The following is a 12,487-nucleotide window of genomic DNA, read 5'->3' on the forward strand; positions in this document are numbered from 1 at the left end:
GTGTCATGGCTAACTGTGTCGAAGGCTGCGGAGAGGTCTAGCAGAATAAGGGCTGAGGTTGTGTTGGAGTCTGCATTCCTTTTTAGGTCGTCCAAGATGGATAGTGCTGTTTCCGTTCCTCTTGTGGGTCTGAAACCAACTTGAGCTTGTGTTGGCAGGTGGTGTTTTTCAACGTGTTCTTGGGTTAGTTTGTATACGTAGGTTTCCAGGATTTCTGCCTGGTAGGGGATGTTTGTGGTCGGACTGTCGTTGGAGAGGTCTTCTACATCGCTGCTTGTGTTTTTCAGAAGTGGTTTGATATATGCTGATTTGTAGGTCCTCGGTACAGTTCCTGTTGCTAGTGATAGATTTAGGTTTCTGTAATATTCTGCTGGCGTTCCTTGTGCGAGGATTGATTTGTAGATGTCAGGGGGACAGGGATCCATAGGTGAACCAGATTTCTTGCTGTTTTACCAGCATTGCGAATGCCTCTGCTGATATTTCAGTAACGTTTTAGAGTTTGTGCTGCGGTTCTGAGTTAGGTTTGTTTGATTGTATGTTGTGGTTGGTTGGTCTCTGTTATATGATATGGCATTTATAACGCGCCTATACAGAAGTGTTTCAAGGCGTTGAATGGTTTGTCGGATGTCATTGATTTATTTTTCTTGAAGTGGTCTGCCAGGTCGTTGCATAGTTTCTCCGAGGTTGGGGTGTTATCACATTTCTTTTTGTGTGTTGGTGGCATTGGTGATTCTGTCATCATAATACCTTCTCTTCACCTTTTGACTTTCCTTCTTGTATGCGCGGATTTGTTTCTGGAACAGTTTTTTTTGTCTAGGTTGTATTCTTTCCTCCATTCCAGTTCCATCTTTTTGTTTTCCTTTTTCATGGTGGTTAATAATGGGGTGAACCATTTAGCCATGGCTCTTTTTTTTTTTGATGGTGTGAATGTTTTTGTTGGGGCGATCTTGTCAATTGTATCTGCAATCCATTTGTGTAATAGCTCCTCTTTCCCGTCTAGGTCAGCTAGCTCTAGCTCTGTAGTTGAGGGTTTGGTTAACTCCAGTTGTTCGAATCGGTTGTTTTCTTTGACGTCGTTCCAGTTTCTTTTTGTGGTGGTTGTGATTTTAGGAGGTTGGATGCAGACTTCAGTTGGCAGTGATCACGAATGGGATGATGAGATGGTCTCTCCACAGTATTTGTATCAGTGGTGCCGTGGTGATGAGTTTTTCCTTGGTGAAAATTGCGTCCAGGGTGTCCTGCCGAGCGTGTTGCCCCTTTTACTATTTGGTTTCATGATAGTGAGTTGTTCAGTCAGTGAGTTTTGGGAACCAGATGTTTCATCCCCTAGGATGATTAGGTGTTCGTGGTTGATGTATATGTTGGTGATGGCTTCTATGAAGTTGTCGACGAAGGATGCATCATAAGTCAGTGGTCTGTACACCAAGATGAATGTGATGTTGGTTTTTGGGCTCACTCTTAGGTGTATAACCATGGTTTCCCAGTTGAGGTTTTTAGTTTTCCGGTTTATTTGAAGGCATTTGAAGTTGGTTCGAAGGCAGCTTTGGGGTGTGATTTTGTAGTTGTCCTGCCATGTTTCTGTGATGAATAGGATGTCAATGCTGTTGTCATCGAGTAGGTCGAAGATCTCTGTAGTGTTTTGACATGGATCTTGCGTTTATTAGATTGCAGTGGAGTTTGGAGGTGTACTTTGGTTTGGCTTTTCTTGTTAGGGTCGTCTTCTGATCTTGTTGAGGTGTTGGTTTCGGGGTGTCGGCATCCTCGAATAGTTCTAGGTTTTGTCTTGGTTTTTTTTTTATCGGGTTCGTCTTCCAGGAGTTGTGGTTGTCGATTGGAAGTTCTTCTTGCTTTGGTGATGTAAGGTGTTATCGCATCGGTTGTGTGTTTTTTCTGGTGGTGTTCATCCTTCTGTGTTTTTGTTAGGTTGTTTAATGTTGCTGCTTCTAGCGTTGGTTTGGTCTGGTGAACAGTTGTCAGCGAGGTATGGAGTTAAGTACAGGGATTTGTCTCTTCTCTGTGTTGGTTCGATTTTATTGTTGTTCCTGTCTGTGGGAGTGTGTTCTGTAGATGTGGTTCTTTTGTTGCAGTTCCGGAGTGTGTGTTTATTCTTTTTTTCTTTCCCTCGGGATGGGTCGTTTGCGCGGTGTTATAAGATTCAGAGTTCTTTAGTCTTTGTTTGCTGATGTCCAGTTGGTTCTCCTTTGGTCTGGTTGTCTTGTGATGTAGTACTTGGGTGTGGAGGCTGCCCGCTACCGGTTTTGGTCTTTGTAGGTGGTATTTCCGGCTGATGCCTATTCGTTCAGTCACTGTCTTGGTAGGGGTATGGGAGATGGTTAAGGGTTATATAGTTGGGTTTTATCGGTGGCTCTCTTTGTCTCCTTGAACGCGGTTCACTGCTGTGAGTTGGCTATGTAGGTTTAGGAAGGATATGTACTAGTTGAGGAGTGACTTTGAGGGGCGCAGCTAGGATTTACGCCTTATGAGGCGTGAGCCCCTAATCAGTCACTCCACAGTAATTCACTGGTGGGTTCTGTCTCACTTTAGAGTGAGTTGGTAAGTTAATTTGAGAGACCTGTATAGTGGGGGAGAGGCCTATCAATGCAATCTGAATATCACTTAATGCAATCTGGACACAGAATCCCTACTAGATTTGAGAGACCTGTATAGGTCTATACAGAGGTGGGAAGGTCTGTGCCTAGCAGGTCAGATTAGTACAATATTAAACGGTGATTACATTTTGTCTAAGTTGAGGGAGAGAAAGATGCAGTGGGGAGTAATCACATTGTTTAATATGGGTTTGATAAGTGGCTCGGATTCTAGGGTAGAGTAGTTGCTCTACTCCTGACCCAGGCCACTCCTATCTTACTGGTCCTTGTAGTCGATGGTTGACGGCTGGCCACTGTTTTCCCCTGCGGGCACTTGCTGACACTTCTTGGAGCCGCCTCTGTTGGAGCCGCCCTTGGCCTTAAGGCCCTTAGCCGCAGGGCTGCACGGGCAGAGGGCTGCCCTGGGGGGAGTGGTGATGAGGGCCGAGAGCACCGATGGGAGCAGGGAGGGGGGCAGGACGGGAGGTGGGAGGGAAGTAGAAGCAGGAAGAGGGCGCGGGGCTGGAGCGGGGTCTGCAAGGGGCCTCGTGCCTGACTAAAATATACCAAAAACAGCTGCCGCAGACAGGGGCACCACTCGCCGTGCTGCGATGGAAATGGAGCCAGTGAGTTCTGCTACACTGGAAGTAACGCGGTCCACGGACCAATGGGAGCAGGGGGGCGTGGGACGGGAGGGATGGAGAAGCAGGAAGAGGGCGCGGGTGTCGGAGCGGGCTGGAGCGGGGTCTGCAAGAGGTCTCAGGCCTGACTTTAATATACAAAAAACAATCACAGCAGACGGGTGCAACCCTCCCTGTGCTCCGATGGAAACGAAGCCGGTGAGTTCTGCTCCGCTGCTACACTGGAAGCAACACGATCCACGGACCAATGGGAGCAGGGGGGGTTCGGGAGGGATGGAGAAGCAGGAAGAGGGCTCTGGGTGGGAGCAGGCTGGAGAGGTGTCTGCCAGGGGCCTCAGGCCTGACTTTAATATACAAAAAACAACCGCAGCAGACAGGGGAAACACTCACCGTGCTCTGATGGAAATGGAGCCGGTGAGTTCTCCCCTCACTACTTTTAATGGCTGGTGGCAGTGGTTTAATTTTCCTACCATTGTGTGTGTTTACCGCAGGCTGAATCCTCAGCTGCAGTATTGCACCCATGGGTGACCATTTTGTCAAGATGGCCCCGGTCTAGTAAACCAACATGCAGATGCAGGACCGGATTCGAAAACGAGGACCAAAGCATCACTGATTACCATTGATTTTTAAGTGCATGTTTTTTGATTGTGAATGTACTTTTGCTGCTTCGTGTAATCAAAAATGACTTGTGAATTTTGTTTTTACTTTGAAGATTGTTTCACTTCATTTATTGTCTGCATAGTTTAGCTTTTGAACTTTAGAGTCTTGTGCATACTAATAAAAAGCCAATGACATCAAATTGTATTACACCCTCTGTTAGCTGGTATCTGCATCATCTTACCTGTTTGTAAACCGAAACGAAACCAGAATGTTTGTCATTTGACCGTAAAATATGTTTTGGTAGAGTTCCTCATGGGAAGCAGAGCACAAGACCAGTTGAATGTGGAGGGCATCAGGCATGTCCGTGCAATAACCACTGTTGTCATTGTGCCCAGAACACTGCCTCAACTTTCTATTGTTTTATCCTCTAGGTGTCTCTGTTGGAATATCGAAAGCGGAAACAGGAAGCAAAGGAAGGCACATCCTGCCCTGGAGGGGATTTAATGCGATGTTCTGGGACTCCCACACGTCAAAACAGCAGTGCTGCTATTCCAGATATGGACATTCCGAGCTCCCAGGGGTTAGCATCCCAACCTCCCTCCTCTCCACATAGTGGCTTTGCCTCGCCTTCCCACCCTTTCATACCTCAAATAGATGAGGTTAGTCCACCAGACCCTCGGGGTTCCTCCTCTGCATCTCACTGCAAAGCCTCGGAGAACACCAGCAGCAGGTGGTAAGTGTCATATCATCTTAAAGTTCAAATGGTCATATTAAAACATTTTTATAATTCTAGGTTTTGAGAATATTTATGGGTTGTGGAAGTATTACCGTCTTGTGGAAAGTAATGCGCCATAAGAAATGAATTGTTAGGCATGCGTGCATGAAATGCCTCTCCATAAATGTTTATGGATCGGAGTGAAGTTTTTTTTTCTTTTCATGCACTTCACAATTCAATCAAGTGTTTGTGATAAATTTGATGTATGATGTACCCTTTTTTAAAGTGCCTCAAAGGGTCGATTGCTGATTAGCGCTTCATCTACTTTTTCTTGAAAAGCTGTTCTTATGGTACCACCTCCCTGCAGATTGCTTATTTTAGTAATGTCCCACATGCAGGCATTAACCTATTTTCGAGTGGATTGTGTCCTCTAAAGTATTCCTCATCCTAGATGTATTCCATCCAGCTTCAGCTGCTTTGGCTCACAGAACGCGAGGCGCGCCGAATCTCCGAAGCAACGTATACTGCGGAAAAAACGGTACTGAGGCCAGCGGGCGCCATGCGTGCTCCTTATACACCCGATGACGTCACCCTCGACGGAGGCCTTCGAGGGACCATTGACTCGTCGACATCGATGCACGGCGCCCTCTGCCTTCAGATGCCTTCGTCCAGTGGTTGACTCAGCCTTCCAAGCCAAAAAGACTCACCTTTTATGCAGGTTTCTACCATTCATTCCAGCCTAGCTGTCAATCACACAGCAGGGTGGACCTCCCGGGTCAGCCAGCCAGCCAATCACCTTTTGGGTGCATTCCTGTAACCAAGGGGCTAAAGTACAGGGAGTTTCGGGCACCTCCCTCACTTTCCTGCCCCTGTCCGACATACTGGAGCCAGAGGCGGGCTTCACTTGTGAATCCAGCCAAAGACAAAACTAACAAAGGGACCAAACTTAGTTTGGCACCAGAATACATCTTGAAGGATCTTTCCAAAATGAAATGGTGAAAAAAGACTGGGGAGGTGGAAGTAGGGGAGGAGAAAGGGCCCAGAATGATTTTGGAGGAATGATCAGTTAGGAAGGAGGTAAGCCAGTCCAGTGCCCGCTCTGAGAAACCAAGGGTATCATGGAGCATTTTTATGAGGATTGAATGCTTCACTGTGTCAAATGCAGAAGAGAGATCAATGAGGACGAAGACAGTGTGGGATTTGGAATCCAAGGATGTGAGCAGTTCACGGGTGTTCAGAAGAGCTAAATTTCAGCTAAAATGAACAAAAAAACTCTGAATTTAAAGCTTGCATCAAGTGTTGGAGGACATTTCCTATTGGACAAACTGCTTATTGTGCTTTGGCACATGCTTATGATAGTGCGAGGCTTGCTGGGCACGACAACTTCGAAAATCCCAGGAACGAGCCACAGTGGATGATTTACTTATCTTGGCTCCTCAGAACCTTATGTAAGTGTACTCTGGGCACTTGTGGGCGAGGTATTCCAACTGAGTACTTCAAAAGGTGGCATTCGACTAAGGACCCCACTGTCAAATCTGTAGCGACAATTGTTTTAGAAACGCAGGCACATATGGCTCGAGGGTCCATCCGGTGTGAGTTGCTGTTCACCGAAACATAATGCGACTCCTGACTTCCATTGTACATATAACAGTGCGGTCCAGAGATTGAGTTCTAAGCAACTGTTGATTTTTTATTTTTTTTTCTCTCCCCAGAATCAACCCTCTGGGTAGATTCTGAGAGGCCAACCTGTTAATGGTGAACCGGGTGCACTCAGAATGGTGAAATCTGCAGCAAGGTATCCCAGGAGAGAGCTGGTCTGTCCAAGGACACTTACAAAGGCTCGGAAGGCACGGATCCTAGAGCAGGGGTTGAAAATGTTTGTTTCCGCCGGTCTAGGGGTTGAAGCACCAACAAGTGTGTACTTGATTGGGACCTTGGAGCAGAGCTTCACCGGTACAGCAAAAGATGCTGATCACTTCTGGACTCCTCTGATCGTCCGATAGATGCATTTCTTTGTAGTGGTCAAATATCAAACAGGAGCCCTGCTTTTATCCAAGATCTGGGCTGGGAGCATGCCCAAGCCCACCAATGTTAATGATCCAAACCATTCAAAGAGGCAGCGGCTATCTGTTAAAGATTTAATTTTTCCAACTTTCCCTCCATAGGTTTCTATTTAACCCCATATTAGCAGCTTGTTTTTGATCCCAACCTGACTTTTTGAAGAAAAGTAAAGCCTTCATCTTCATGTCCTCTGCCTTTTTTGCCTATTTGTCAAGGGGCAAATTACTACTCTTTAAGACTGTCCGTACTGCGAAACATTGTTTCCTTTTTTGAATTGCTGTATTTTTACATTGCAAACAGCACCTTGCAGTGCAGTGGGATACTTTCAGATCACCTTAACTTTTTACACATGGAATTTTAGCTTACTATTAAAGGTATGTAACAAACTCCCAGATGTCACTGCTTCTATGGGGCGGGGGGGCAGGGGGGGAAGAGTCCCTTGCCATAAGGCCAGGGAGGTGAGGCTGCTACCGCAAAGGCCCCCTGGGGAGTGGTACTTAGCAGGTGGATATCATGGGGAGAGAAACCACCTATTGGACACGGGAAGACACCTTGGAAGGTGCAGTGTATAATACTCCAGTCCCCTTTCCTCCATACTGCATGGGCATCCCTTCCGAAGGACGGGAAACGGAACATTTTTCACCAGAAAAAACATTCTTCCCCTTTAAATTTAGAGGCATGCAGGGACCCCTGGGAGCATGGACTACCCTGACACCGCCTACCGGAGCCACTCCTCAGTCCCCATTGACGCGTCGACAATATTTAACATTGCCTAATGACACCAGTATTATTGCGGGAGAGGATGCTGGGAAGTATGGAAAGGTTAAGGGATGGAAAAAGGTTAAACGGTTTCTCGGGGCATGTGAGTATACTTAAATCTTCTTATGAAGTCTAGATTAAACCTTTCAGGGCAATAACAGTCTAAAAACAAGTTACCACCTCTGAGTGGCATAAATTATCTGTCAAATGGACTGCAAGAGTCTGCAGGGAGCCTGGACTGCTAAAGTCAATTGGAGCACAGCCTATAGAGCTGAGGCACATCTTTGATACGTCTCGCACAAAGTTGGAGAGTTTCTGAAGAAAATCACTGTAGGGTCACAAGCTGTTATACTTGTGGAGGGTAGAGCTGAAATCAACTCTAGCAAAGAGCTACTGCAAGTCTCAACTGAGAAGAGCAAAGCAACAGGCACTGAGGTAAGTAACCAGAGTCAACAGTATCTCTAGTTAGAAGAGTGGTCCAGCTGGCTTATGTCTGGTTGCAGTGATGCAGATCCTGGGTTCCTGAGCCTCAGTCGTGGGGACAAGAGGGTGGAAGTTTGGAGGACTCGTGCAGCAGCAATTTGGAGGTCGGCAAAAGCTACTGGCTCTTTTATGCATTCCTAAAGACAAAGGGCAGGGGAGTTTCTGGAACCTCCCTCACTTCCTGCCCTTCCAGACACACTGGAGCCAGAGGCGGGTTTCAGTACTGAAGCCCACCAAAGGCAAAAACGAACAAAGAGCTCATACCTGGCTTGGCACGCAGAGTAAAAACCCAAGAAAGACCTCACAAACAGAAAATGCTGAAAAAAGAAAACGGGGGTGCCATTTTGACAAAATGGTCACCATTTGGGGCTATACTGCAGCTGAGGATTAAGCCTGCGGTACTGCCACCAGCCATTTAAAGTAGTGAGTGAGGGTTGCATAAAAAATGTTACATGAGTAGGTAGTAAAAGGGGCTGCTAAGTACACCCCAGTACGCCACATAAAATGGTGTGTGCTGGACCTAAAGAGAAAAGGTAAGTGAAGTCATTTTCACTTTACTATTCTTGGGAACAATAGTTCACACAAGAAAAGGTATTTAAACCTTATGAGAAATCTAAGGAATTTCTGACATTGCACTGAAGGTGCTGTCACCGTACAGAAAGTAAATGCCTATGCAGTTTGTCAGACTCCAGAAACGGAGGAAACGCATGATCCGAATAAGATAAAAACCCGACAGATTGAGAAAAAGGGCTCACTCAGGATTCAAATGAACGAGTCCTTCAGTCCACCAAAAGAGCTGGTGGTCTCTAGGGTGGCAGAGAATTAGGACAGACCTGAGAATTCTCTTTAACAGCCTTTATTTATTTAGCATTTGAAGCAGATAATACACATTACAGGGTTAACACCGGCAACCATAAACAATGGTTTGCTATAAATATTACACATTTACAGACATCAGATATTTACATATACATTTTTTCGTTTGTACATAATCAGTAATATTTACATGTGCAACCTTATTAACATAAGTAATAAACACTTTCTATGGGCATCTCATCGACCAGCTGTGGAGATGATCTTCAGACTTGATTGGCTCTTGTTAAAGATTTTTTTTGCAACTGGTTAGTTATTAATATAATTGATCCTACTGATGAGCGCGTAATTTTGCTAGATGTTTTTTGTTCAATGCGACCTGCTGGCTTCATCTTAGTGTGTTCTGAAAGGACTAATAAATAGGTGTATTTTTATACATACTGTCTAAGCGGAATTGTATTCTGTGTGCACTCATAGGAGCCCTAGACCATTCTCACTCTTGAGACTAATACTCGATCTTGACTGCTCTTCCACATACCTTGATTGGGTTTTGGCTAAACTCCTAGATCCCTTTTAACCTTTATAGTTGATTTTAGAACTTCATCTGAACATCTCTAGGTGTACAAAACCTTACAAAAGCAAATAAGTCTTTCCCTGAATTCCACATCAATCAAGCCTTCAATGTCTGCCATTATTGCATTGCCACTTTGTCCCATTGTAGGCAGAAAGAGGCTCAACCTTCTGGACCGAAAGGTGGCGTTTTAGCCACTACACATCAGCACGGATGCGAAGATGTTGTATACACTGACTAGAGCAATGGGATCAGCAGTCTTTGGCTCCCAAGATGCTTTAGGCTGAAACTACCATCTGCCCGAGCCAGCATAGCCAGTGGTGATGGATCATGGCAGTCCAAAACCGCTGAAGAGTTATCGGTTTCGGCCCCCGGCATTAGAAGAAGTTAGATACCTTACGGGTATCATTGATCTTGATGGATACAGTGTCTCATCTGCATAATCCTCATCTGCCTCCGACCTACACTGTTGCCTCAGAATGATACCAGTCTGCCAGTGGCAGGATGTATCCGAGGAACTGTTGGATTCGTGCTGGGTGGCGCCACAAATACTCTGTAGTCCCTTCCTGTGGGTGATACTAGGCATTGTGCAAGTGTGATTCAGAACGTCTAGGGGCCTAGTCGGCATGCCAGACATAAGGCAGAGTAATCTGGAAAGGCGACATTGTATCCATCAGAGTACTTCGTTCTTCTAGCTGAAAGCCCTCGCAATGGGATTGAGGGAAGAATGACTGGTTGCCTCTGCTGCTGTTTCTGAGAGTTCAGGCTGGTCCTGAGGATACAGTGCAGACTTGGTTCAGAGATGTCATGTACTGTGGGCATTCACTCCATTGTAAAATACTCATTTGCAATGTCTCATGCAACCTAAGGTGCTGAAATGTGTTCAGTTTAGTGTTCAATCCTGAGGTGTCCTTTAGTTTTTTTCATGGTTACTAAACGTTGCATCAACTAAACATTGCTACAACACTGTATTTGAAGGCTCAGTTGCATTTATTAACCATTTATTAAATTTAATTGTCGTCACCACCTTATTTCTAATGTGGGTAGGACAGTGCTCTGTGCCCGAATATTTAGCATTCCACAGAAGCCTGGTTGATTTTATTAATGTTGTTTTCAGCTGCATTGCTTTTAAGCAGCCTCGGTAATATCTTGACCTTTACATGTATTGGAATCCGAGTCAACTAATTACTGTTATTTTATTTTATGGAAAACACTAAGCATGTGTGCAGGCTTAGCATGTATTTCTTAGCAACTACATGTACATTTGTGACCATGACTTCCTTTTTATTTTAGGATGGTACCTACATCTGTAGAGCGGCTTCGAGAGGGTAGAGGCATTCTGGAAAGGGTGCTACGCAGTGGGGCGAAAGTGTCACAGAGGGGAGAGTCCTCCCCTATCCGCGACACTTTTCCAGAGAAGGAAACGGGTAAGCAGAAAAATAATGTACTTTTCTCAGTAAGCTTTTGTAGTGCTGTGGGTTTGCTCGGCACAGCTGTGCACCTGGCATTGGGTGGGAGCAAATGGAGTATGCTTTAGACATTTTAAGATTGAGTGGTGCAATGAATAGCTTTTGTTGCTGGTTTACCTAGATATGTGGTGTGCATAATTAAATAGAAACTGGTGGAAGTGGCATTGTAGGCCTGTGCACATAGGAGATGGATAGTATGATGGGAAAGCCCATGTCCATACCTACTTTTACTTTAGATGCTGTCCCTCCCACCCCAGTAACAGCGTCTCCTATGCATGTGATATATATATATTTCTTTTGTTTGTTAATCTGCTTAGAATCACATGCTGTGCATAGGTCCGACATCCAGTGGTGACTGCGGAGTATTGCATTTTGTTTTTCGTAGTCGAAAAGGGGACGTCGACAAGGCGTGTCTGTAACACTATCCCTATAGTGACGTGCGTTGTACCCACAATCCCTCACGCGTCGAGGTCCCTCAGATTGTTTTTTTCCGTCCAGCTTATGGTCGCCTTACGCGGAGCTCCTAGAGAGACATTGCAAAACAATTACTACCGACCTCGGTCCTTAATATATACTTATTGTTAAAGATCCTTCCCCTCGACGTTAGCTGTGAATCTGTTTCTCCGCCGAGCAAGTTTTCGACGGAGGGGAAGAGACGGAGGAGATCCCTCGGCGCTGCCGAACACGTGGCCAGGCCTCGCCGGCCAACATACAGTAGGGAGAGTGGGGGTTCGAACTTTTATCTTCTCGTCGAGAATGTCTTTCTTTCTCCCCTATCTTTCCCTTGGGGTTGTTATCACCAGTTTTTATTGCCTCAGCTATGGAGAGGACACCTTTTAAGTTTTGCCCACGCTGTAGGGGCAAATACACTTGGAAGGACAAACACAAGCTCTGTAATCGTTGCTTGCCCCTCGATCATAAAGAGGACAGCTGCGCGGCCTGTAAGCTCTTGAAACCAAGAACTCTTAAAGAACGGAAAGTTAAGAGGTGGGCGGACTACGCTATGTCTAAGTCAGTTTCCTCACCCGCCGCCGCTGTTACAGAAAGTGACGAGGAGGGTGATAACTCGACGTCCGTTACGGAAGTCATTAACCCCCAGAAGGAGCGCTCGCGCTCCTCGACGTCCGTCCCCGGCCCCGACGGACTCGGCTCACGCCCTGCTTATGGGGATGAACACCCCGGCGACAAGGACGCACACTGACCCCATAGGCCTAAGCACACAACCCACGGCTCTTCTTCGTCGAGGACGAAGGATCCACCAGCGCCGAAGGGGACGCAGGGCACTCCGGCGTCGACCTCAGACCGCAAGGGTCTCAAGCCCCAAACGCAGCCGCGACCAGCGATTGGGCTGTCATCTAACACGGGCGCTACCTCAAAAACATCCGACGTAACGCTCCATAGAGCGGCCGTTGAAAAACAACGCGCAACGCAGGCAACGCCGACTCCAGAACCCTCGACTGGCGAACTCGTCGTCGAGAGTCTGGCGAGAATTGTTTCCGAGGACAAACGTAAGCGGACGACGAAACAGACGTCGAATACCGCACCCAAGGAAATAGAAACGCCAAAAAAGCACAAGAGTAGCCAGGAACTGCCCCATTCATCTAAAGGCACTTCTGAACTACCGGAGGGCTTTTCTGAGGGCGACGGAAACCTTTCGTCGACTTTGTGGGAGCGTTCGAAGCGTTTTGAAGGTGAAAACACTGATTTCCCCCCTCTAGACTATTCAGGGGTTCCCCATGAGACCCTGGAAAGACTCCATTCTTGTATGGAAAAGATGGAGAGGTTTTTGG

General features: G+C 46.3%; 1 protein-coding gene across 5 annotated transcripts in view; it reads left to right on the forward strand.

Annotated features, from left to right (window-relative positions):
- SETD5 (SET domain containing 5) overlaps positions 1-12,487 on the forward strand; it is an 875,459-nt gene that overhangs the window by 842,880 nt on the left and 20,092 nt on the right. For all 5 annotated transcript variants that reach the window (XM_069643234.1, XM_069643237.1, XM_069643236.1 and 2 more), the window contains 2 exons: positions 4,258-4,559; positions 10,522-10,655. In XM_069643234.1, the coding sequence (XP_069499335.1) occupies positions 4,258-4,559; positions 10,522-10,655 (436 nt within the window). The remainder of the gene's footprint in view (positions 1-4,257; positions 4,560-10,521; positions 10,656-12,487) is intronic.

Source organism: Ambystoma mexicanum, chromosome 2p (assembly GCF_040938575.1).
Source record: "Ambystoma mexicanum isolate Mex_15411 chromosome 2p, UKY_AmexF1_1, whole genome shotgun sequence".
NCBI classification, from domain to species: Eukaryota; Metazoa; Chordata; class Amphibia; order Caudata; family Ambystomatidae; genus Ambystoma; species Ambystoma mexicanum.